Source organism: Gopherus flavomarginatus, chromosome 9 (genome assembly GCF_025201925.1).
Source record: "Gopherus flavomarginatus isolate rGopFla2 chromosome 9, rGopFla2.mat.asm, whole genome shotgun sequence".
NCBI classification, from domain to species: Eukaryota; Metazoa; Chordata; order Testudines; family Testudinidae; genus Gopherus; species Gopherus flavomarginatus.
The window spans coordinates 20,455,314-20,482,121 of NC_066625.1; the positions used below are offsets into that span (position 1 = coordinate 20,455,314).

Below are 26,808 nucleotides of genomic sequence, written 5' to 3' on the forward strand. Positions count from 1 at the left end.
TCTCACCTATAATGTGGTGAGATTTTTTGTCTCCCAAGGACTGCGTTATATCAGGGTAGAGGTGTATTTTGAGATTGTGGATAAAGTTTGCAAACAGAGCCACTAATGTTTCATTCAGACTGACTCCTGGACAATAGTTAACAATGATCGCCCAAATTCTTCCTTGATATAAGCTGACATACATCAGGAGTTAAAGCAGGGATGAGTTTGGCTCAATGCTTTTACAACTTTAGCAAACTGAAGACAGATTTGAATTAGATATCAGTAGCCTCTGATTGAAAGTTTCTATAACTTTTTACCAATCTCTTGAGCCATCCAGTTTCCCTCTTCTGTAGGCTTTATCCTTTCATGTATATTTAATGAATTGTTAATTGATAAATAGCCCTAATGAAAAGACTTAAGTCTGTGCACCTGATCTATTATGGCAAATGCAGAACTAACACTGCACAATACAGTATATTAAAGACCTTGGATACAGAGACTAATTTTATTTAGAATATTCTGCCGAAGGTAACTTGTTTGCGAATTGCCATGTGCTGAGAATTTCACAGAAAAATAACATTCATTTGTCCCTCACTGTCTCAGACATAATAATATGCTCTGAAATTATGCTATTTTCTGATAATATTTTTTATCTCCTCATTCTGAAGCCAAAAGAAAGTGAAATTAAATGACGCAAAAGGATCAGCTTGGCTTCAAATAAGCCCAGGATTCTAATCATTCATTTCATGTCATAGTGACATCAGGCAGATATTTTCAATGTGGCTTGCCTTCAGGAGCGGCTCCAGGGTTTTTGGTGCCCTAGGCGGGGGTCCTTCCACGCTCCCGGTCGGCAGCAATTCGGCGGCGGGGGGTCCTTCCGCATTCCGGGTCTTCGGCGGCAATTCTGCGGCGGGTCCTTCATTAGCTCCGGGACCCTCCGCTGAAGTGCCCCGAAGACCGGGAGCGCAGAAGGATCACCCCTGCCGCTGAATTGAAGCCGAAGACTCGGAGGGTGGAAGGACCCCCTGCCACCGAATTGCCACCCCCTCAAATCCTGATGCCCTAGGCGACTGCCTAGGTCGCCTAAATGGAAGTGCCGGCCCTGCTTGCCTTATATTGCTAGTTTATTGAGGATTTTTTATATTTAATTTTAAACATTTAAATGTGGATGAAAGTCAAGATGATGAATATATAATAGTACTCCAGTTTAGAACTGGAAGAAGAGATGCTGGGTAAAAAAAGAACTAACAAAAAAAAAATAGAAGTACTATTACAAGGAAACACTGAATGCTATTTTCTTGGATTTCTCTTTCTGTATCTGTCTTATATGTATATAATATGTACACCTGCCAACAGTACCTTTATTTGTATTTGTTTCATGTATGGAACGTTCAGTGAAATCAACAGGAATTTCATGTATGAATGAGTGCAGAATATGTAATAGAGATCCACACTGTGGCTAACATACCACTTCTGTTCAAAGAGCTTTGCCCTCTTTTTTTGTTTTCTTCTCTTTGTCTTAGAGTATTAAGGGTTTTCATAGTTGAGCTCACTTACTCAAGAAAGACCAGTCCTGAAAGAGTCAGTAATGATGATGTGCTGAACTTCCACTAATGTCAAAGGGATTTTGACAGCATTATCTAGTGTGAAGCCTTCAGCCCACCACCATTGCCCTGTGGTCCATTGATCCAGAACTTTGACAGCTCAAGTGGCATGATGTCCTGTACTGAGAAGGTCAGCAGGACATCTTAACTTTCACCTCTGTGGGTATCCTGGCAGATCCTTTGTCATCTCCAAACTGCAGGTGCACAGATTTGCTTCCTCAGGATTCCATGGGATTTCTGGAAACAGTCTATGTTTCTCCGATGTCACAATGGCCTTTGATCTCCCATTTCCTCAACAGACACTGTAGAATCATAGAATTGTAGGACTTAATGGGACTCAAGCGGTCATCTAGTCTAGTTCCCATACTCATGCCAGGACTAAGTATTATCTAGACCATCGCTGACAGGTGTTTATCTAATATGTTTTTAAAAATCTCCAGTGACGGAGTTTCCACAACCTTCCTAGACAATTTATTCTAATGCTTAACTACCCTGAAAGGAAGTTTTTCCTAGTGTCCAACCAAAACCACCCTTGCTGCAATTTAAGCCCATTGCTTCTTGTCTTATTCTCAGAGGTTAAAGAGAACATTTTTTCTCCCTCCTCTTTATAACAACTTTTTATGCACTTGAAAACTATTATGTCCCCTCTCAGTCTTCTCTTCTGCAGACTAAATAAACCCATTTTTTTTTTCAGTTTTCCATCATAGGTCATGTTTTCTAGACCTTTAATCATTTTAGTTGCTCTCCTCCGGACTATCTCCAATTTGCCCACATCTTTCCAGAAACGTGGCACCCAGAACTGGACACAATACTCCAGTTGAGGCCTAATCAGAGCAGAGTAGAGCAGAAAAATTACTTCTCGTGTCTTGCTTTACAACACTCCTGCTCCTGCTAACACATTCCAGAATGATGTTTGATTTTTTTGCAACAGCATTACACTGTTTACTCATATTTAGCTTGTGATCCGCTATGACCCCAGATCCCTTTCTGCAGTGCTCCTTTCTAAACCATCATTTCCCATTTTGTATGTGTACAACTGATTGTTCCTTCCTAAGTGGAATACTTTGCATTTGTCCTTATTGAATTTCATCCTATTTACTTCAGACCATTTCTTCAGTTTGTCCAGATCATTTTGAATGTTAATCCTATCCTCCAAAGCACTTGAAACCCCTCCCAGCTTGGTATCATCTGCAAACTTTATACGTGTACTCTCTATGCCATTATCTAAATCATTGATGAAGATATTGAAAAGAACCAGACCCAGAACTGATTCCTGTGGGACCCCACTTGATATGCCCTTTCAGCTTGACTGTGAACCACTGATGACTACTCTCTTGCTCTATCTGTATCCTGACCGTGGTAGGACAATGCTGCAGAAACTCCATAACCTCAAGGTTACTGAGTTTTCCATCTAAATTTTGCCTTTCCACAGCCCTTCTCACAGGAGGTCATGGTTTAGCCATGAAAGGAACCAAAGAACCTTAATCATGCCAGGTAATTCTTTTCTTATACATATTAAATTTAAAAGCTGCTCCTGCACTATACAGTATCATTTCTCTTAACTATTGTTAAGTTGGAGGTGAAAAATAGTGGTAGTAATTTCAAATACTAGAATATACACTGCCTGAATGTCCTTTTTTGATTAATTAAAGCTTAAAAATGGAAAACTACTCTGGCAAGAAAAGACTGTTTGAGTTATAAGCTTTATTTAAAAAATAGATCAAGAAACTACAAATTAGTAAATGTAACTTTATATTGAAATGGAAATATTTGCATTATGAATATGCTCTTACAAATTTTGTAAGAAGGGATTCATTTTATTGACAGCAGGATTTGCTGTTATCAATCTCTAGAAGCCTTTTAATCAGAAAATCAAATGTTAAAACTGCATTACCACATTCCAATGCAATTTGAAAAAAATAATATGTGTAGATTATTAATATATTCATAATTTTCTAATAGAACATGGGGTTTTGAAGATATTGTGGTAGAAATCATTGTAGGATTGAAAAAGAGAATCTACTTACAGAGATTTAAAAGAACCCTATAAGTAAAATGAATTTTCTGTTTATCTACAGCTTACACAGAACAGCAGGAATTGAATAATGAAGGGCCAAAATCCATTTGCTGTTGATGTAAGATCTTAACTGCAGTTTTTGCTAAGAACTTTTCATGTAGGCCTGAAGTCCACAGCTCGGCTGGGCCATGGGGGCCAGCTAACAGAGAACAATACTTAGGTAAGAGAAAGCTGGGGTAAACAGATAACCTTATGTGTTTCAAGTCAGTGAGTGGAGTCAGCATAACTCTGAATGTAATTGGGCATACTTAGTGTGAGTTATAGACCCATGAAGCACTGAGAAAGGCCTCACAGTTACTCTTAATGCAGGGAGGAGATAGTGGTACAATACCCCTCAGATCCCAGAGAGTTCAGGGAGAGGCCTAATATAATTGACTTAAGTTATGACACACTCCCCTCACAGATGTATGCTATTCCTAGCCCACAGAAATGCAAAGGTAATTATAAACAATTGTTATTGTTAAACACTAATTACTGCTTTTTTGCTTTAAATCTTCAGGAATGTACCTGTTGGTCAACCGGGAGAGCGGATACCTTATTCCCCTGGACCCCCAAGTTGGGATTTAACCTATACACTGTAATAGACATAGTTTGGGGGTAATTATCTGTGTGTCAGCAATATGTTAATTTGGGCCATGGGTGTAGCCATTATGTAATCTTTTAGACCCATTGGCTTATTGTACTTATCTTGTCTTGCTGCTAGAACCTAATCAGGGGCTTGGGAAAACCCATCCTCATCGCTTCTCTCTGTCCAATGAGCACCCTATATAATCTATTGTAATTTATTGTTCTGCAGTGTCTCTGAGCCTAATAAGCAAAGTGACACTCCACCAGCACTGTGTGTAATAAACTCACGTGCTTGATTCTACACGGTGTCTATTTTTGATCCTTCAGATAAAGCTGGCAATCACTGAACATAGAAAAGAAATGGCTCTAGACCCTAGGTCTGTTCCTGTACTCCTTACTCATCCAGATCTTCTATTCAGACAATGAGACTTTGCCTGAGTGAAAACTGAGTTAGGACCTCAGGGTATGAACTTCAGATAAGACACCATCTGCAGTACAATTATTAACAAGTCAGGAGATAACAGGTACAGCACTGTTAAATGCTGTAGTGTAGATTGGACCTATATGCGTTCCTGTAACCAGGATAAATTCTTGGACTTCTAACTTAGTTCTGGGCTATGGTTAGGCACTATCCAACTTTTTACATTTTATCTGTGTTGTACCAGATTCAGGGACAACTGTGTTGTAATTGTGTTCTCTGACTTAATAGTTTTTAGTGTAGATGAGCCCAAAAAGAGGTAATGGAGCTATTTGGATCAACTCACAGTAATGTGGGGGCGGTACCCTTGTAATCTTGTCATTTTAATTTTTTTTAAATTGTTCAGACCTACAAGTTTTTCAAGATAAAACAGGCTCAGGCAGCATTTCCCAAACTTGGGATGCTGCTTGTTAAGGGAAATCCCCTGGCGGGCCGGGCTGGTTTGTTTATCTGCCGCGTCTGCAGGTCCAGCCGATTGTGGTTCCCACTGGCCGTGGTTCGCCGCTTCCGGCCAATGGGTGCTGCTGGAAGTGGCGCAGACCGAGGGACATACTGGCTGCCACTTCCAGCAGCTCCCATTGACCTGGAGCAGCGAACTGCAGCCAGTGGGAGCAGCGAACTGCGGCCAGTGGGAGCAGCGATTGGCCGAACCTGCGGACGCGGCAGGTAAACAAACCAGCCTGGCTCGCCAGAGGCTTTTCCTAAACAAGTGGCATCCCAAATTTGGGAAACACTAGCCTAAGGGATAAAACACTAGTGTCCGCTCTTGTAGATAACTGTATTCATTTACAAAAATATTAATAATATAATGCTAGAGATTGGATGAAATCTCACTGAAGTTGGGAAAGGGGGTCATCAAGATGAAGGGCCCAAGCTTGGAGGTATAATGATTGCGTTGACAGTTTTTGTTTGGGTTTGGGCAGTGAAGGACATAAATCCACACCGTGTAGAGACCAAGCATAGGAGTTTATTACACACAGTGCTGGCGGAATGTCACCTTGCTTATTAGGCTCAGAGACACTGCCAATCAATTGATTACAACAGAATATATAGATTTTCCATGGGCAGGGAAAGTGACGGGGTAGGTAGTTTCACACCCCGGGATAGGTTTTGCAGCAAGACAAGATAGCACATTAGCCAGTGGTTAAAAGGTTACATAATGTCTACGCCCATGGTCTCAAGTTAGCAAGTTAACATTTAATTAATACTTTGATAAAATGTTATTAGTATAAAATATATATGTTGAATTCTGATTTGGGGTCCATAGGAATGGAGCAACTCCTTTGATTGTCCAAGAGGTACATTCCTAGGGGTTAAAGCAAAAAAAACCAGTGAAAGTATATAGCAATAAAGATTGTCCCTTTTTGTCTTAAGGCAGGCATTGGTCCCTGGGAAGGGAGGTAGAAGGATGCCAAAGCTGATACTGACGTGCCAACTTTTCATAAACTCAAGGTTGGATCTGTGGGAAGAACGTTCCCAACACAAGAGACTGACACAATAGGAACAGGGATCCTTTGATAATTTGCAACTCTGAATAAGACACAATTATTTAGTTCTTAGCTCTAACACTGGCAATTTGCTGACCAGGCCTATTTTAGCAAAAACAAGACTGTCTGTTTACCCCAGCTTTCTCTTGCCTAATCACTGTTTGCTAGGCCTCTGGTCTTTTGACCAAACTCTGGACTTTGGGTCTGAGAAAGAGCTGGCACGATCCATATACCAGGTTGTTATATAAAATGCACATGGATTTTAACCCTTCAGGCAGTTAAAAAACAATAATGAGAATTTAGCTATTAAAAGTATAACAGAATATGTGAAATGCACCGGAATAGTGGACTCTGACTCAAACTTGACAGCTATTACACCAGACTTGCTAACCATGCTTGGGAACAAAAGATCCAAAACTGAGCTCTCTAATTGATCTCAAATGGAGATAGTGACTGCACTCATTCAAAATTGAGAAAATTGGGCTTAAAAATTAAATCTCCAGAATTTGAAAAAGTCTGGAAGCTGAGATTGTAGATGAGCTAATTTCATTATGGATTTAATTATGCCTAATAACTGTGTAATAAATGCTAGGAAAGGTGTCCTACAAATTCAGTGTGGGAACTACCTTTAAAGATGTGGCCCAGGTGAAGCAAATTATTTATAGGCAGTTGGTTTGCAATGAACAAGTTTGTCCTCCCTCTAAGGGCCCTGAGAAAATCAGTGTCACAGACTGAACGGAAATTGTAAAAATTTGCCCAATATAATGATTGTTCCAATGGAGGAGGCAGAAGCAGGTATCCCTGCATGCTGGTCTTGTGCTTATGGCATGTGGCAGCATCAAGCTGGAGCAGGAGTTCCAAGTGATTGCCCCAAACTGCTGTGATTTACTCCAGAGGCTGCAGACTTCATCCTTTATGGCTTCTCCCACTTGGTGCCTGCCTGCCAGAATACAAAGCTGGCTTACTTGCTGTAGACTTAGCGGCTGGTATTATGTGAGGCAGAGGTGCTGCTGCTTGGAATACAAACAGCTGTGGCCTCAGCAGGGATCTGGAAGTGCACAGTAACTGCCAAGTCTTTCTGAAACTGCTGCTCCTACATGATACCTCTGTGCACACTGAGCCATACTGAGCATGAATGGCACATGTAGACAGGGGCAGCTCTAGATATTTTGCCGCCCCAAGCACAGCAGGCAGGCTGCCCTCGGCGGCTTGCCTGCGGGAGGTCCCTGGTCCCGCGGATTCAACGGCACGCCTGCGGGAGGTCCGCTGAAGCCGTGGGACCAGCGGACCCTCCACAGGCATGCCGCCGAAGGCAGCCTGCCTGCCGCCCTAATGGCGACCAGCAGATCGCCCCCCGCGGCTTGCCGCCCCAAGCACGCACTTGGCGTGCTGGTACCTGGAGCTGCCCCTGCATGTAGATACCTACTTCTGCCTCCTCACTGTTAGAAAAAATTGCAGCAATTTGGTGGGGGAGGAGGGCAAGTGTCACAGGGTGACACTGGCCCTTCAAAAGGGAGCAGGGCCAGTGCACCTGTGCCTCATCAGCTGACCCAAACAAGCTTTGAAAGAGGGCATCTAGGCCTAGAGAAGAAGAGACCTGGTGAGGGAAAGCGTGGCTGAGATTTGGGCATATAAGGGGTAGAGAGAGTAGACATGAGGCTCTCACTGTCTGCTCCTTGGAATAGGGAGCTCTGGAGAGCTAGAACTGCCAGAGTCTCCTAGGAGAGGAGGCAGTGGGAACCTGAAAAGAAAACTCTGAAGCACTATCAGCAGGACAGCCAGAGTGGCCTGGGAAGGGAGGCAGTGGACACTAGAAAGGAAAAGGGGGAAATTCCACAGGAATTGTCGCCCAGGGTGGTTGGAGGAACTGTTTTTGTTGTTTTTGTTTGAGTTTGGACAATAACACCATGTGGGCATGGCAGTTACAAGTGGACTTGAAGGCCGGGTATGCTTCCACATACATGATGAGGCTGCAGCTGTTCATGTTCCAAGCAGCCTCCCTTAAAACCAGCTGCTGACAGCTTGGCGGACAGGGGGGCACTAGGCAGGAGAAAGGAAAAGAGGGAGGAAAAAATCTGCAGTCACCAGAGTAATTGTAATAGTTTGCAGGGAGAGATGTCAATTTTATGCAAAGGAATGCAGCAGTGTCCTTTCGCTGACTGCATTCTGTGGATAGCCTGTGAAAATCGCGACTTTACCAGTGCCACTGTCGTTAATTTTCTAAAAAAAATTCTAGAGTTTTTCTCAGGGCCCTAATCATAACAGCTACATGATGTGGTAGCTTTATTACAGCACAGGAAAGATAGGGGGTTTATCAAGACCTACTTTAAGACCTGGGTCCTTGAGGGAACCTTTGCTGCCAAAGTTCTTGTGGATTTGAAGCAGGAACAGACTCCTGTCCATTTGATGAATGTTTCTGCAAATAGTAAAAAAAAAAAAAAAAAGGGAAAGCTGTGAATGAGTGGATCTAGTAAATATTGGTACAGAAGAAAAATAAGCAGAAGGAGGAAAAGGTGAGCGTTCAGAGTTTCTACAGGACTTGTTCTAGCCTAGCTGTACATAAATGAGAAGCAGAATGGCCTACAAGACTTTGTGGTTTAGAATCAGAAGTAATTGTACAGCACTGTGTCCAGCACAATATAGGTTGTACAGCACTGGTCCAGCACAAGACAGATCCTGGAGAAAACAGGCCCATTAAACAGCCATCTCATCATTTACTAGAAGCAAAGAGGAAACAGGCTTACAAGCCATTGAAGAAATGTATTGAGAAGGGATAATTAACCCTTCAACCTGTCCTTGGGCCTAATCCATAGTTCTGGTTAAGAAAAAGATGGCAGCACCAGATTGTTTGTGTGATGTACCAGATATGGATTGGTTACAGAACTTCCACCCCAGAGAGATACATCTTTAATGTGCTGTCAGGTATATTCAGGGCCGGCCCCAGGCCACAGCGCGCCAAGCACATGCTTGGGGTGGCATGCCGCAGGGGTCGCTCTGCTGGTTGCCGGGAGGGCGGCAGGTGGCTCCGGTGGACCTCCCGCAGGCGTGCCTGCGGAGGGTCCGCTGGTCCCGCGGCTCCGGTGGAGCATCCGCAGGCACGCCTGCAGGAGGTCCACCAGAGCCGCGGGACCGGCGAGCAGCAGAGCGCCCCCCCCGCGGCGTGCCGCTGTGCTTGGGGTGGCGAAATTGCTAGTGCCAGCCCTGGGTATATTATATGCTCAGTTAAATTATGGAGCACATAACACCACCTACTGGCAGAACAGTTTAATGCAATGTAGCATACTATTACAGAGTGGACTACAGATGCTCCCTGGGTTACGCAAGACCCAACTTACGCAAATTCGCACTTACGAACAAAGTTCAATAAGCCAGAAATAGGATTTTCAAGTTATGGAAATTTTTGTGTAACGTACGGATATACGTTTATACAAAATTCGAGTTACGCAAGGCTTTCTGGAACGGAATGATTGTGTAAGTCGGAGGGTGTCTGTATAGAAAATAAAATGAATTCTTATCTATTACCACAAATATATGATACCCTGGATGCTGTTGCATCTTCAGTCTGGTTTTTCTCACTGGATCGTAAAGATGTGTATTGGTGAGTGGGAGTGGATCCAAAGGACAGGAAAAAGACTGCTTTTCACAGCAGGATAAGGCTTGTGGCAATTTAAAGTGATGCTTAGCTCATGTATTGCCAGGCCATGTTTGAGACTTTTTTGAAGAGGGTATTGCAGGATGTGCTTCTCTAGTTCCGTTTGTTTACTTAGTGATATGGTGGTGCACGCTAACCTTTGAGCAAGAACTGATACATTTATAAATGGTCTGTGATAAGCTTAAGGCTACTAATCTCATACTGAACCTAAACAAATGTGAGTAGTTTCAAAACAAGGAATTTACCTTGGGCACACAGTGAGGAGGGAGTTTTCACTGACAAAAAGAAAATTGAGACTGTGCAGTACTAGCCAATGTCTTAGACACTCACTTATGTGCGGAGTTTTGTAGGGCTCTGCTCCTATTATAGAAGGTTTATTTGTGGATTAGCCAGTATTACAAAACCATTGCGTAGGATGGGTGAGAAAGGGAAACTACTTCAGTGGTCAACAGCATGTGATTTTAGCATTTTCAGAATTGATAAAAGTTCTTACGGTGGCTCCTGTCTTAGCCTAAACTCCTTTCATATCATACAGATGCTAGTGCTTACTGTTTGGGGGCAATATTGACGTAAGTATTAGAAAGCAAAAGACTTGAGAGGGTGGGGACTTATTACAATTAGAGTCTAAATTCTCTGGAGAGAAATTATTGCATTACCTGAAAGGAACTTCTGTCAGTAGTTAACTCTATAGAAAATTTTCAACATTATTTGCATTTGAAGAAGATTGTGGTTAGGACATACCATGCATCCCTTCCGTTGCTCTTTAGATTCAGGGCAACATGCCAGGTGGTTGGAAGAATTGTAGGTTGTGATTTCACAGTTACATAGAAGTCTGGGCACAAGCACACTAAGGCTGATGTCTTGTCCAGATTACCTTCTTGGGAAGCTAATTGCAAACACTTCCCTAAAAAGGAGAGAAATTATTTCATTGTTCAGGAAAATGAGCATGCTCAGAAAGGCTGAAGTGTTCTCCTACTGGTTTTTGAATGTTATGATTCCTGATGTCAGATTTGTGTTTATTTATTCTTTTGCGTAGAGACTTTCTGGTTCAACCTCTCTGGTCACTCAGTAACAGACTTAAAGGTGGAAATTTTGAAACAGAAAAGCTTCAAAAACAGACTCCAACAGGCTGAACTTGAATTAATATGCAAACTAGATACCATCAATTTAGGCTTGAATAGAGACTGGGAATGGCCACGCCATTAAACACATTGAATCTATTCCCCCGTGTTAAGTGTCCTCACACCTTCTTGTCAAACTGTCTGAAATGGGCCATCCTGGTTATCACTATAAAAGTTTTTTTTTCTCCTGCTGATAATAGCTCATCTTAATTAATTAGCCTCTTAGAGTTGGTAGGGCAACTCCCACCTTTTCATGTTCTCTGTATGTGTATATATATCTCCTTATTATATGTTCCAGTCTATGCATCTGATGAAGTGGGCTGTAGCCCACGAAAACTTATGCTGAAATAAATTTGTTAGTCTCTAAGGTGCCACAAGTATTCCTGTTCTTTTTGTGGATACAGACTAACACGGCTGCTACTCTGAAACCTGAAAATGGCAAGAAATTACTGATGACTGAAAAAAGATATAATCAGTTCTGCAAACAATATATTGCTTTTGGATTCACATCTCTACAAATAGTGATCCACCTCAACCTTTGTGTTCCTTTGCGGAGAAACTCTTATCAATTAACAGTATGAAACCAGCGCATTTGCAATGACATTTGAAGACAAAACACCCCGGGCATGCAGGTAAGACAGAAGAATTTTTTTAAAGAAAGCTTTCTGAGTTCCAGACTTAGCAGCTTAAAATGAAAAAAGCTTCCAGTATTTCTACAAAAGCACTTGAAACTTTCATATGCTGTCTCACTTCTTGTAGCAAAATCAAATTAGCTGTACACAATTTCAGAAGATCTTATTCTGCCTGCCACTATGGTGCTTGCAGAAAACATGCTTGATAAAAAAGCAGCTGATTCTGTCAAGAAAGTACCCTTATCAAATGACATCGTGTGTTGTAGAATTGAAAATATAGCTCATTCCCTCTTGCCTCTGTGTGGTTAGCTCAACTTGCCTACTTCACAGATACATTTTGCAATCTGAATGATCTAAATTTATCCATGCAAGGCCATGGCACTAATATTCTGAATCTCTATGACAACTTCAGCCTCATTAATGTGTTTGCATACATCAGTAAATGACATAAAACACATGTCTAATACAGTGCGTATACGCACATGATATTGCCATACAATATAGTATATAGACCAGTATAAACAAGTCATTGTCTGTATGAAATTTTAGTTTGTACTGACTTAGCTGGTGCTTTTTTTGTAGCCTAAAACTAGGCAAATAGATGAGTTGACGTTCCCCTTGGAAGATCTTTGCATACCCCTAGGGGTACACGTGTCCCTGGTTGAAAACCACTGTTCTAGATGGATACATAGTGCAAAAGAAGACCAGGGTGGCTCAGGGTGAGAAAGTTATCCATTTGTAACCAATTTCAGATGCAGGACATTCCTTATTTCAATTACAGTTTTGTTCTAGGTTGTTTATCTAGTGTAAACGTCAAGATAGTTTCAGGCTAATATTTTAAAAGCTGATTTTGGGAGCTTTAACTGTTGGGTAGATAACTCCACGAACAGAAGCACTCAGAATCAGTGGCCACTTTTGAAGGTATGTCTGCATATTTGGAATAGCTCAGGCGGGTACAAGTATTTTACACAAATACATCCAGGCCTATTGCCTTGAGTGACTTCATGTCCATGTGGACACTGGATTTTCTGGACTGACCTGAAATCTCATATATGCAGTGTTGTTGTAGCTGTGTTGGTACTAGGATATTAGAGAGACAAAGTGGATGAGGTAATACCTTTTGTTAGGCCAGCTTCTATCGGTGAGAGAGACAATCTTTTGAACTTACACAGAGCTCTTTTTCGAGTCTGGGAAACTGAGTGAGTTTCCCAGACCTGAAGAGCTCTGTGTAAGCTCAAAATCTTGTCTGTCTCAGCAACAGAAGTTGGTCCAATAAAATATATTACTTCACCCACCTTCTCTCTTTGAAATCTCATGGTCATTATTGAAAAGCTGAGGAGTTGTTTAAAAAGGTAGCGGGGAAGGGAACTTGAGAAGCAATCAGCTCGCCCATCCTCCCAGCCCAGCCAATGGGAAGTGGAGGATCCGAGAGGAGGAGAGGTACAGCATGCATTCTGTAGGTGTATTGACTTTGTCCTCTTCTCTATCCACTAGACAACGCAGCCTCTTTTTTTCCCTCTATTCATCAACAATACAGTATGTTGTTTGGTGGTGGCAATGGAACAGAAAAGAATAAAAATTGAACCAATGCTTCATGGAGAAGTTTGCAGTCTAGAATGAGATATAATTGGTACAGATCCATCAGTTTGAGAGAGAGAATACAACAAACTCCTGAATACAGGGACTATCTGTTGATGAAAATGCTTGTTTAGGCATCCTCAGACTTTTTCTACAGTGTATAATGTTTAGCACCTGCTTGAGAAATGTCCTCTATAAATAATCAGTTTCTGTTTCAGACAGAATTTACATTGAAAATTACTTCCATCCAGCTGGATGGTCCATCTAGAAACTTGAATCTGCAGTTGCTATTCAAATGAGCAGCCAGAGTCCCTTGAGAGGCCTCAGGGTGAAATCCCTATTATTTAATATACTCTTTTTAAGAAGAACCTTGATATTTAGCTGTTGTTGCAGGCCACACTTACTACTGTTTGTACAAAGTGAGAAGTGGAAAAATTCTTCCTCCTTAGCTTGTCCTTACTCGTTAACCATTTCTGTGGCTTCCTAGTTCACTAATTACTGACCCTGATGGCTCAACATTGCTTCAGAAATGAGTATTTTGACAGCTTGCTGCAATCTTGTATACCCTGTCAACTTCGATGTTCCAGTAAGCCACCTTTTTCATGTCAGAGCTATTGTAATGAGAGTAAGTACCAATTCTGTAACATTATTTGTTTGTGCTGTGCATTTTCACATTTATACTTTGCATTGATTCTAAATATAAACCATGAAAAATGACACTAAAGTTTACAAGACCAAGTATAAAATCTGTACAAGATTGAAGACCTAAACACAGTCTTCTATATATCAACTGAACTATGTTAGGAAAAGTAAATGTTTCAAGCTACCTAGCTGTCACTCACCAGAAAAACAAATTTTTCCTTAGATATGTGAGAGACTTATAGATTATGCCATGTATTTATTATTAATTGCTTGTTGTTTTTAATGTGCATAATATGTCTCCTTTATTTAAAAGGTACTACAGGTCAAGTAAAAGTATCAGATGGAATTCTTTGGATTGGTTTGGGAATAGGAGTGATTTTAACATTGACAGTGTTCATATTAATGGTCTTGTTTAAAATGAGGCACCCAAAACAATCAAAGGAAGAACTGAAAAACACAGGTACAAAATATGCTTGTCTATAAATAGAGTTCTTTCTAAAATATTTTCAGATTGTTGTGAATTTCCGCTATGTTGTTTTAATTTATAATTTTTAATATAGCCTACATCACCAGATTCTGATAGTTTTACTCATGTTGGAGAATACATTATTTCATAAATAGACGAACTAAAGTCAATGGGGGTAACTGTGGAAAAAAGTACTTCCCAACACGGGTAAGGATATCATATTATAGCCAGTATTAGTTAGGAGCCCGCTGGTCTTGGCTACAGAGTCATATTTGTTTTTTTATTTCAATATATATTTTTAACTTGCATATCCTATTTTGCATTGGAAAATTGCTATAAACTCTTAACAGAATTTCTTTATCAAGGCCCAGTTCTTCCTGCCATTGAAGTCAAAAGGAATTTTACCCGGCGGGAGAATAAAAATGGAAGATTAGCCTCACAGCTTATAAAGTGTAAATTGACTTGATTCAACCCTGTAGCCTCTCAAAGCCATATATAAAGTATATTTTCCTTGAGGCAGAAAGAATTAAATTAATTTTTGACCTTTTCATATCCATAGATATTTACAGCAAAGATGCTTCTGTTAATTTTATTTATGTATATGATAGTAAATATACAATAGATTCCATACATGCTCATCCTAAATTTGGGAGTGGAGGACATGTTTAGTAGATTCTATGACTTGACTTTACTAGTGAGATAGCATGACACATGAACTAAAATATCTTTTCATATCTTCATAGAATCTGCAGTGGAGCTGAATATTATACTCAAGGCTGATACTGAGACCAGTGTGAATACAGATATAATTGGAGATTCCCTCCAAAGTGAAGCATCACTGATGTATTCAGAGGAGGAATGCACTTGCGGGGACTGTGGGTTGGTGAAACTCCAAACTGGCTTTGATACTTCATTCCCATTACCAGCCACAGAGGAAGGAGCTACTGTTCTGGTCACCACAAAGACTTCTGAATATTGCAGCTATATTCCAGGTGCAATGATGACTCTGTGATAGGGAAATGAAAGCATTTTTTACTACATAATAATCAATCAGCTCATCCAGTATAGGTATACTCATAAATTTTATTATTTGCTGTCAGTAGAGAAGGATAGTACATGTGGTTTCTTTATAGCTCTTACATTTAACTTTCATAGGTATTATATTATTTCTAATTTTAGTCTCCCTTGGGAGCTATTTACTGGAACTTATAAGCTATAAGAACCCCTGCGTGGGGAAAACTTTTCTGCACTATCATTAAAGACTATATTTACTAGTCAAAAGTTTGGATGTGCATAAATGCCATCAATAAACAAGCTCAAATATATATTTAATGACTATGTCACACAAATAAATCTTGTACCAAAATGTTTTTGTAGTACTAAGAGGTGAAAAAAAAAAAAAAGGTATGTAGCATCACTTTTGTACCACTTCAGAGATCCAGATTCTGAGATTTTGGGGCCCAGTGAAAATGGAAATGCTTGCAAAGGAAATGCTCTAATACTGGATACATCTATGGAATATGAAATTATATCCAGTTAAGATATCAGCTGTGAGCTATACTGGAAGAGGAGATGGTATTGCAGAACCTCTAACTGCCAATCTGGTTCCTGATAGTAGAGGAGGGCTTTCTTTTATGGACCAAACATTTTCAAAAAATGTAAAATCTCCCTATTTTAGCATGGGCTCCATAATGATCTTTTGTACTTAGCAGGGATTTACTAGGAGTATCAGCTAGCTATATGCTAAAAATTCAATCTAAAATTAGGTATGCCTAGGTATCTAAATAAGTGTTATGGTTTTCATAGCTGCTGAGCACTTGCAGTTCCCATTTAAGTCAATGAAGGCTGTTTGTGCTCAGCAATAATCACCTTTGTACTACTAGAGCACTGTCTATCCAAGTGTAAGGGGACAGTTATCCCCTTACTAACATTGAGTGCGGGTGTTTGGTTGCTAGCTCCCAGCACTAAAAAGGGAGGGATCGATGGCAAATCAGGGCCCTGAGACTGACAGTCCCCAGGAACAATGGTGAGAGGCCAGTGCTCCAGGTCAGCCTGATTGACAGGGCGGGCAGGCTAATCAAAGAGACAGAAGGCCAGGGTGGGTCCTGTCCTCCATGTGAGTCGAAATTGCCTGGGTCAGACAGAGGGGGGCCGAGCTAAGGTGAGAGTAGGGGGCCAAGCTAAGCTGCTAGGAGCAGAGCTGCAGCCTAAAAAGCCAGAGCACAGCCCAGAGAGAGCAGACCTGCCCTGGGAGCAGAGCTGCAGCAACCAGAGCCAGAGGGGCCAGACAAGCAGCCCAGGAAGCAAGTGAGAGCTGAGAGAGATTCACAGAAGCAGCCTGCAGAGCAGACCTGCCCTGGGAGCAGAGCTGTACAAGTGGAGCCAGGGAGGCCAGAGAAGCAGCCCAGGGAGCTGAAGGCAGAGCAGCAGCAGCAGCCGTGCTGAGGCAGTGTGGAGCTGGGGCTGGAGCAGTCCGGAGCTGGGTGCGGTGAGCAGCTGGGGAAAGCGAGGGGACCCTGGGCAGTGGGCCTCAGCCAAGAGGCCCTGCAGGCCAGACTTGGAGGGGGATCGTAACCCTGACAGAGTGGGAGTGACATTGGGGAGAAGGGTCCTGCCACCCAGAGCCTGAGAGAGTGTGTGGCCACCGCCAGAGCAAGTGTCCAACCTGCAGCGTCCCTGCAGCACAGCCAAGGCCTGAGAAGGAGGCCTGGGACCTACAAGGAACAGACTGTGAAGTGCCCTGATGTCCAGAGACACTGTTTGTGATGGTCCCTGCCACAGAGCAGGGTGATGTGTTTTCTTTTAACCTTTCCCATTTTTCCTTATTCTTTTTTTAAAATTGTTAATTAAATAACTTGTATTTGCTTTAAATTGTATGATGTGATCAGTGGGTCAGGGAAGTGCGTAGTGCAAAGAGAGTACCCCGGAGTGGGGACGCCTTAGCCCCTGTCTTGGGTGACCACAGCAGGGTTGGGGGTTGAACCCCTCAGGAATCCTGGGCCCAGCCTTGCTGGGGTTATGAGGATTCTGCCAGACAGGAGAGTGGAAGGGGAGTCCTCAAGGGCAGGGAGGCTTCTGGGTAAAGGAAGTGGGAGTGAGGACTCAGATCCTTTCGCTAGCCCACTTCACCGGGGTAGCGTAGAAGCCAGGAAAGTTCCCCACAATAGCGGGACCATTCCCCCGCTTACATAAGGATCTCAGAGAGAACGAACAATCATGAGTGAATTAAGACTCATAACACAATAATAACCCACATCTTAAAGATGGGGAAATTGAGGAACTGAAAGGAAAAAGATTAAGAAACTTGCTGAACATCATACTCTGCACCTCTGACACACAGGCCACATATTTAGGCGTCCAATTATGGATTTAGATGCGTAACTCTGGCCACACAAGTCTGAAAATTTTGGCCTAGCCATACATCATGAGAATCTAAATAAGATGGATTGTAACTGTTTCTGTTATAATAATTGCATAAATCTTCATTTGTGCTTGGGATACAAGTCCTTGCATCTATGTGTGGATATAGCCCTTAATCGAAGAAAGTAGATTTTATTCTTATTTGCTTTGCTACCTAATTTTTCCAATGACTTTTGTAGTTATTCTTGTTGCTGTGTATTTTGAAACATCAACAATTTGGAATTATTTTTTGGTTAAATGATACCTGACACCTGTATTTAAAAGTTTAGAATTTTATTTTTCACTAGTTTAATCCATCTTTTATTTATATATGGTATTTATCATTTCAAATTATTATTGTGAAGATACAGCTCTTTGCTCTGAAACAATTATCTGTACATGCAAAGAATCAGTGAAGGGGAAGTTGCTTTATGAAGCACATTAGAGAAGAAATACTTCAGAAGCTTCCAAATTACCGCAGGACTACATTTACATTTGGATGATTATGTTTCTAAGAGTAGAATGGCTTGGAGTTCAAGTGCTGCTTCATGCTGCTGCTAGATAGGCCTGAACTGTGAGGTGCGGATGTAGGTTTCTACTTTAATTCCATCGGAAGGGGCTGGTCCCAAATAATGAAGTTCAGATCAGGATCAGCAGCACTTCCATGTAGAGGAGTGGAAAAAAAGCTCACACTTGATAATCTGCTTTGTTTTTGGTTCACCTTACAAAAAACAAACAAACCCCATGATGCAGTTTGCATAAATTGCCTGGATACCCCCGTTTCCCCCAGGTTGGAGTTGCTAATGCCAGGATCTGGACCTTGCCTTTTGCTTTCTGACATCACCAGCTTTCCTTTTCCTTGCCTGCCTCTGATTCTTTAACTCAGGTAATTAGTTAGCAGAGAAAATTGGCCCTGAATCTCCCACTAAGTGGTTCTTACTTTGCTTCCAAACAGCGGCTGCCCTAACGAGCAGCCTTCCAAGCAGCCCCAGGCCCTCCACCTCCCCAAACTCCTCTGCGCGTGCGGCCCGGGAGCGGCCAGAGGCTCAGTGGGGCCCTTCCCCCCATGAGCGGGGCAGAGAAGAGCCTGCCCTCGAGCTACCCAGAGACCCGCCCACCGGGGAAGCGGGGGCATCACAGGACCCGGGCGCGAGAGCGCCCTTCCGCAGGCCAGGCTGTTCGCAGCGCTCCTGCTAGGCGGTTGGGGAGGCGCACGCGGCGGGGAGGGAATGTCAGAGCTCTCTCTGGCGCGCGCGCCCCCAGGCTCCAGAATTTACCTTCCGGGGCGGCGGGGCTTCAGTTCCGGGGCGCGCTCTGTGTGTCCCCGGCCGGGCTTCCCTCTGTGGAGCGGTCTCAGGGGAGCAGGGGGGCTAGCTGCAGTACCGGGGAGGGACCGGACTCAGGGCATCATGAGCGGTGAGTGCCCGCCCGAGCCCGCGGGGATGGGGGCTCAGCCTGTGTCACAGCCTCCCGGCTGAGTCCCGGCCTCCCTGAGTCTTTGTGGGGCCGCTGTGCTGCCTGCCGGGGGTCATGGCGCGCCCCGTGCCAGCCGGTGCTAAGGGCCGGTTTAGACGGTCGGCTCCCGGTGGGAGCAGGCTGACGTGCTGGAGGGGTATCCTAGCCCCTGGGCACTAGGGAGGTGGCCCCTCGTACTCCGGAGCCCTGAATGAGGCGCGTCTCCGCTCCTCCCCCTTCATTTTTATTGTGTGAAGCTCAGTCCTCCAGTAACGTGTGAAATCGCAGACCCTGCGGCGCTGAGCCCCTGCGAGACACACGGACTGTAAACACCTGTAAAGCCGACTGCTTTGCAAAGTGCAGAAAGTAAACAGAGCATAAATAATGTAATATTCTTACTTGACTTAATACACTGAGGTGTGGTTAGTAACCTGAGCAAAGAAACGTGTTTGCTGATGTGATTTTTTTTTTAAGTGAGAGTATGAAACCTTCATCTGCAACCCTTGAAATACACACACCAGTTCTGGACACGTGTTTTTCCTTCTACCCTAAATTAACTGCAAAGTATTTAAGGTCAAGTGAGGCAAGATGATGTTCACTGAATCTTAAGATTGTAATGAGAGAGGAAGAATTGTACAGTTTTGCACAGGCCTCAGTTTTTCTTGAATTGGACTTTTAGCTCAGAAATATTGGATCTAGGGCAATACTATCCTTGCAGGGGTGGGGAGCGAATCAGCATAGAGGCTATTCTCTGAGGTGGAGGGAAGAGTGAGTATTGGTCACACAAGTTGAAGTACCAGGACTGGTGGTAACTGTTAACAATAGTTATCATCAAATGGGATTGATATATTAAATATTATTTCAAAATGCAGATTGACACATTCTTCATTCAAATAGAGAACTTAGTTATAAAAATTGACTTGAAATAAGGCTTGTCAGAGTTGCTCATAAAACACAAATAGCATGCTGAGGGAAATCATCCCCGACCCTGAGACTGTCCTTTTTTCTGCAGCAGTGAATTGGGAATTAGGTCCTGGGTTCTGTTCTAACTCTGCTGCCAAAATGTTTAACCCATATTGATGAAAGGTGCAATTTTAACATTTAAAGAACTGAGGCAGCTAAACCCCATGTAGATTCATTAATTACATTGGCTATGAAAGAGAAACTATACAACGGATGAAAGTGAAAGCAAATTAGTAACATTTTCTCTCCGTTTATCTGGCATTTGTATTTGTATTTATCGAAATAATTTTGACTTGAAAGGAGATGGAAAAGATGATCATAGATCTGCAGGGAAAGTTATTAGTATTTTGTGAAATGCAGGTGACATTCAAACTGTCAAAACACAAATCTTTTCTCAGATAATTCAGCTTCATTTCAAGTTTTGCCACTATATACATATATACTTCAAAACTACCCTCTTAACACTATAGGGGCCTGCATCTGCTTTTTAGGTGTGACTCCAGTCCTGTAGTAAGCTCAACCTGGATGTAGGGCTTAAGTTGTTGTTGAGTGGTAAGTCTTTGCACACTTGAGCAATGGAATTTCCTTTTACAGTTAAAAAGAACAGTTGATATCTCTACAAAAAACTTTGAAAGCTGTTTTATTAGCAGCAGTTTTGTCCATAGTTTGTTTATATACTATATTTCTTGTCACTATTTTTATGAATTACCAAATCTTTGTTTTTAAAGCCTTCATCTGTGTTTTTTTTACCAATAGAGAGACGTGTATGATGCAGGTAGAATTCTCTCTAAATTGAAATGTTTTTCGGTTATCCAGGACAGGATCATGCAGAAAGCAATGTTATTAAGGATGGTAGGCCAAATGTTTGATCTACCTTTATAAACTTGTAAATCTTGCCAAGATCTATGAGTTTAACCAAACAATAAAGTGAAACATAGATATAACTCTTTCTTCTGAAAAAAGTAGGGTTTATGGGAACATAAATTTGAGTGTCACGGAACAGAGCAGCAGGAAAGAGAAAGTATGCATCATATTTACACTTGTCTTTAGGTAGAGAATTAGGCAAACTTAAATGTAATCTATTTCAGCTATGTCTCTTTTTGAGGCTGGGACACTATCATTTATTGTCAGACACTAGCATTATACTTTTAGAGTTTATAATATAATAGAAAAATGATTAAGGACAAAGTTTTAACTGACTTGTTTAATGCATGTGAATTTTTCTCTCCATCTTTTTTGTTTTAAGACTAAGATTTTGCACTGTTCTTTATATTTAGTCTAAAATCTTAGTCTTAAAACTAAAGATGAATAGGACAATTTGCGTGCATTAAACAAGTCAGTTAAAACTTTTGTCCTTAATCATTTTTCTACGATATTACAACCTCTAAAAGTATAAATGTTAGTGTGCGAGAACCAGGAATTGCCTCTGAGCACTTTTTTCAAATTGAAATGGAAATATGGTACAAAAGTTAAAAATTTAATTAGACTGGTAAGTTTATTAGTTTTATTAATCTGTTGCCTTAGTAACATAGACTGAGTATTTTATGGTGTGACTTTTTTGATGTCTTTTTAACAGAATATGGAACTGTACTCATGTATGAAATACTGCTTGATAGATATTTCCTGTACATTTATATCTACTTTATTAATAGTGATGATCTACTCTTACATGCTAGAATATTTTTTTGTGGGTGAGATGACAATCCCAATTAATATAGACACGAACTGTATTCAGTTGTGGGGCCATTATAGCATTTTGGACTTGCCATGTACAGCATTGAATAGCTAAAACTGTCAGAGACCATCACACAAATAACTAACTCACTATATTTGCTAACTGTAATTACCAAACTTTGCATATTGGAGTCTGCACACTGTGGAATTTCTTAGGTTATTGTGTGACAGAACCCAGTTTTATTAACAGAATGAGAGATTTATTCAGGTAATTGGATGCTCTTCAATGTGAATGATTCATATCAGGGGACATAGCCTAATTTTAGATGTGGAGGTGGTTTGACAAAGGGGGCTTTGGCTAAACAAGATTCTGGTGTGTGTGTGTGTGTGTGTGTGTGTGTTTATATATTTGGACTGCTCAAATGCCAACTCTAAAAATAAATTATACACACCGGACCCCTGCTAGAACGCAGGATTTTGGATCCATGCGCGGTCCCGCGTTACCATGGATTCTAGTGAAGGTAATTAAATTTGGGATCCATGTATGGTCCCGCACTATAACTGAATTTGCAGTATAAAGATGCACATTCTGGCAAGGGTCTGCTGTATCTGTGTGTGTGTGTGTGTGTGTGTGCGCGCGCTCGCGCATATAATATATAATAGGGTTGGCATTTGAGCGGTCCAAAAATAACAGGTAAAATATTTTAAAGCACTAATTTATTAGAATAGTAACACTAAAGTGTAAGATGTTATGGTCTGTACTAGGCTTAGCCTTAGATATTTATGCCTAATTACAAAAAACAAGTTTCAATTCAGAAGAATATGAAACACAATGAAATGAATCTTTAAAAAAATGAAAGAAATAATTACTCTTATTACCGTTTTTAGCAATGGGTTAACTTTTAAATGTGAACGTTATTCAAGACTGAACAGTTACAATGAAAAAGTAAAATAAAACTAAACAGAAATAAAACACATAGCAACTTTTTAAAGGTACTTATGCTTGATAGGCCAATTCTTCCATCATCTTACTGGCTTGTGCATATTTTCTCTTTGTTGGGGGAGGATACTTAATGGCTGAGTGCTCCTCTTTCTCCCTCACTCTTTTCTGAATTAATTTATGTACATTTGTCTAGTCAGTTTAGATTTAAGCTCTTTGAGGCAGGGATCATGTCTTTTAACTTGTTTAATGTGTTTTGTAAACTACCATGTACACAAGTATACAAATAAAGATACAGATATATTCAAACATATTGTTTGTTCTAGAGATTCCAATCAATCAAGATGCTCAGCTTTCAGATAGGTCACGTTTTTCCAAACAGTTGGTCTTAGCATATGTTAAAGTGAGTGATCAGTACATTTAAGTATGCTTGCTAACAGATGGCACCATGATGTAGCCTACCTTTTTGATTGTCATCTACATCAGGGCATTCTTGGTGGAATATCTGACAGTATTTAACCCTTGTCAAATAATAGATGGTCAGTTGTCTGGCTTGGCAAACCTAATTTTTTTTACCATTACAAGACACTTTAGGTGAAATGATACAACAGATTTACTATGCTTCTAATGTAAACTTAGCTTTAATACCAACACAGTCTTTAACTTGTCACTTATTCAAGATGATTTTATCTTCTTGGGTAGTGCAGTGAAGAAATGTATCTGCCTTTAACTTTTTGAAACTGACTCAAATCCTGGCTTGGGTTGCAAGAAAACGGGAATCTGAAGAGTCACATTAAGCTCTGTTTGTGCACCACAGCCTTCACTGTGATTGTCTTTGCGTAAGAGAGGATGAGGACTAAAATAGTATCAGTATGGTCTGACAAGAATTAGGTGTGTGACAGAGTTAGGTACTAAAGCTTTCTGTAGTATGGCTAATTCAAGGCAGCGCCATTGAGCACTAAATTCAAATACAATTTTTAAAAGCTGATCTTTGTTCATATTTGAATTTAATCTTAGTTGCTGCATATGTAGTGGTTGGGTGTATTAGGATCAATTAAAGGGACACAGTTTAAAAATTGTGCTTTTGTCTGTGTTATTTTAACTATAGTTGCTACAAATAGTTCTTAAGATCACTGTAACTTAGAAGGATTAGATTAAAACTTTTTTTCCCCACTTGCCTAATCAGTCAGTTTCTACTTGTGTGTGTTTGGATCTTTCTCATACAATACAGAGAGGAAAAACATTTTAAAAATAGAAAAGTGTGTCTGTAAAACCACCAAAAATGTGAGGTGACTCAGAGGCAGGTGCAGTACCTGAAACTAATTTTAGCTCATTTTTTGAAACTGATTACTTTTAAATGGAAGGAGTCTCTTCATGCGTTTCTTAGCTTTTGCTTCTTCAAACTCATATTTTCATTGTCATTTTTAGACTTCTGCATGGACTTCCTTTTTTTTACATAGTAATCTAAATATAACTTTTCATCCTGTCAGCGTGACATATTTAATGTACCCCCCCCAGTAATATATATAGTGCTGCAAATTTACTGCTATTTGAATTTGCATGGGAGTAGTTCAGCCACCCAGCATTAGGACTGGGCATCACAATAACTTTAGCTGTGTGTAAATTGTGAAATGGAATGCAGTAGATCCCTCTTAATTGGTACCCCCTTGTGACTGGGTGCCTGAATGGGCCACACTGAGGATGCAAACTGCAAAGAATAGGGCAGACAATCCCCCAGACTGGTGGTTTATTCTTGATTAGATTCATCATAACAAAACAACTTCTGTAATACCACACTGGTTACCAAGAAGCCAAATACAGTCCCCTTTAAGTATTCCAGCTCTTGACCTCTATCTAGATAGCCAAGTGTAATATAATGGTTACTGAAAACCAGATTTACCATATTTTAGGTCCACCAGTCCCAAAGGACCGGACATTGATCCCAAGGTCAACATGAGTTTTAGATCTTACTCAATAATCATGCAGATGCCAAACCTTTAGTAACTAAAACTAAAGGTTTTAATGACAAAAGGAAAAAGAAAGAAGAGAGTTGTTGTAGTGTTTAAGAGATCAGTATACATACAGATATGTGAAAAGTCCTGAGGTCGGTTTTGTAGCAGAGACTGTGAGGCTGATGATTTGTAGAAAGTCTTTCTGGAATCAATTTTAAAAAGTTATAGTCCAATAGTTAGTCCAGGTGTAGCATTTGTTCAGATTCTTCCATTAGAATTCCAGGGTAAATCCAGAGTAAACCTGGAGACCTCAGTCTTGTGACTTAAATCTTGCTTGTCAGAATTTAAGCAGACCTGAGATAAAAAGGATCAGGTCCGGGGCTTTTTCTTTAGAGTCTTCTGGCAAGCTGATAAGCCTCTTGATAACAATTGCCACAGCAAGACCTTTCCTGAATGAAGAATAGGCAGTGTATATTGTTGCTTTGAAGCTGATCTTCTATTTCCTATATATACACAGGAAAACTGGCTGCATTCATTCATATAGGCAGTGGTCCCCAACCTTTTTGTGCCATTAGCACATTTGTGTTTTCAGAAGAGTGTGGCGGGCACCAACAATTACTCACATATAGGGCCGGCTCCACGCTCCAGTGGAGCAAGCACATGCCTGGGGCAGCACGTGCTGCAGGGCGGCATTCCGTCCATTCTGCAGAGTCGGAGTGTTTTGTTTTTTGTTTTCGTTTTTTGGGGGGTTTTTGGCGCCAGTTCTGAGCAGTGCAGAGAGAAGCTAGGAGGACAGAGAACACTGGCGGCTGCAGCCTGCAGCCTTGGAGTACTCTGTTCCCAGCAGGCACGGGGCCCCGGCTTCTCTCCCCTGCTGGGCACTAGGCCGGCCCCTTGTCTACCAGGAACCAAGAACATTGGCCCCTGCAGTCTGCAGCCCCGGAGAGCCAGAGAGAAGCCACAGCCCTGCACCTGCCAGGGACAGAGAACACCGGTGCCCACAGCCTGCAGCCCTGGAGTTCTCTGTCCCCGGCAGGGGTGGGCCTGCAGCTTCTCTCCCCTGCTGGGCTCTAGGCGGGCACACATAAATGCCCCAGTGGGCGCCATGGCGCCCACGGGCACCACTTTGGGGACCACTGATATAAGGCAATTAGCCTTTCTAACTATCAAGGCCATTCATAATAGTATAGATAATTAGGGTGCTACACAATAATACCTCAGAACTAACTGATGCCTCCTAGGAATCTATGAAAAATATTCTGGACCCGTTTATGTCCTCAGATGCAGGTAAAACTCCATTAGAAGGGAGTAGTAATTATGCATGCTTATCTTGTATGCATGTTGTTTTCAAGGTCAGATATTCATTCCTGTTGTTGACTCCTCACTTGAAGTCTTAATCCACCTCTCATCACACTGTTCTCCACAGCAGCCAACCGTGATGCTGTGAATGGAGAATTAGGACTTCAAGTGAGATAATCAGGGACTGATATACTAAAAACAACAAAGATACTGTTATGCAAATATCCCTAGTATCTTTTTTTTAAATGAAATAAAATTTAATATAAGTAAAATTGGCTTTCAGTAGTGTTTTTTTAAGACTTACCAAGGGTTATCTTTAGCACTTTAAAGCAGGGGTCTTAAACTCCTGGCCTGCGGGCCATCTGCAGCCCATGAGCCTCCCCAATGTGGCCCGTGGGGCTCCAGCAGTTTTGGGGCTGGATCTCTCCCTTGGCCCCACCAGCTGCCCTTGGGCGCTCCCCGCACAGGGGCCCCGGCAGTGCAGTGCAGCTGCCTGCTCGCTCCAGTGGCTGCTGGCCCCTCCCTGTGGCCCAGAGGTGGGGCGAGACAGGGCTGTGCCTCCGCCCCGAGTGCCCCTGTGGCCACTGGAAAGCTGCACGGGTGGTGCCTGGGGACAGCAGTGCGCAGAGGCCCCCTGGCCCGCCCTGCCTTGGAGCCCCAGGTAAGCGCTGCACTCCCTGACCCCCTCCCATAGCCTGCACCTCTTCCCCTTCTCACACACCTCCTCCTGCCCCCAAACTCACTCCCTAAGCCTGCACCCTGTCCCCACACCTCCCCAGCCCCCAAACTCCCTCCCAGAGCTTGCATCCCGTCCCGCTTCCCACACATCCTCTTCTGCCC

General features: G+C 41.9%; 2 protein-coding genes across 12 annotated transcripts in view; both read left to right on the plus strand.

Annotated features, from left to right (window-relative positions):
* The window catches only part of TNFRSF17 (TNF receptor superfamily member 17), a 49,212-nt gene extending 32,061 nt beyond the window's left edge, over nucleotides 1-17,151 (plus strand). The window contains exons 5-10 of one of the 4 annotated variants that reach the window (XM_050967783.1): nucleotides 3,665-3,823; nucleotides 4,163-4,240; nucleotides 11,373-11,600; nucleotides 13,666-13,803; nucleotides 14,134-14,280; nucleotides 15,030-17,151. In XM_050967783.1, the coding sequence (XP_050823740.1) occupies nucleotides 13,686-13,803; nucleotides 14,134-14,280; nucleotides 15,030-15,298 (534 nt within the window). In that variant the 5' untranslated portion in view covers nucleotides 3,665-3,823; nucleotides 4,163-4,240; nucleotides 11,373-11,600; nucleotides 13,666-13,685 and the 3' untranslated portion in view covers nucleotides 15,299-17,151. Of the gene's footprint in view, nucleotides 1-3,664; nucleotides 3,824-4,162; nucleotides 4,241-11,372; nucleotides 11,601-12,193; nucleotides 12,320-12,485; nucleotides 13,057-13,665; nucleotides 13,804-14,133; nucleotides 14,281-15,029 lie in introns of those variants that run through there. The other 3 variants (XM_050967782.1, XM_050967784.1, XM_050967785.1) reach the window with 3 other exon arrangements.
* A 1,841-nt stretch (nucleotides 17,152-18,992) lies between these two features.
* Nucleotides 18,993-26,808, plus strand: part of SNX29 (sorting nexin 29) — a 443,704-nt gene continuing 435,888 nt past the window's right edge. For 7 of the 8 annotated variants that reach the window (XM_050967715.1, XM_050967716.1, XM_050967717.1 and 4 more), the window contains exon 1: nucleotides 18,994-19,101. In XM_050967715.1, the coding sequence (XP_050823672.1) occupies nucleotides 19,095-19,101 (7 nt within the window). In that variant the 5' untranslated portion in view covers nucleotides 18,994-19,094. Of the gene's footprint in view, nucleotides 19,102-26,808 lie in introns of all 8 variants that reach the window. The other variant, XM_050967714.1, reaches the window with a different exon arrangement.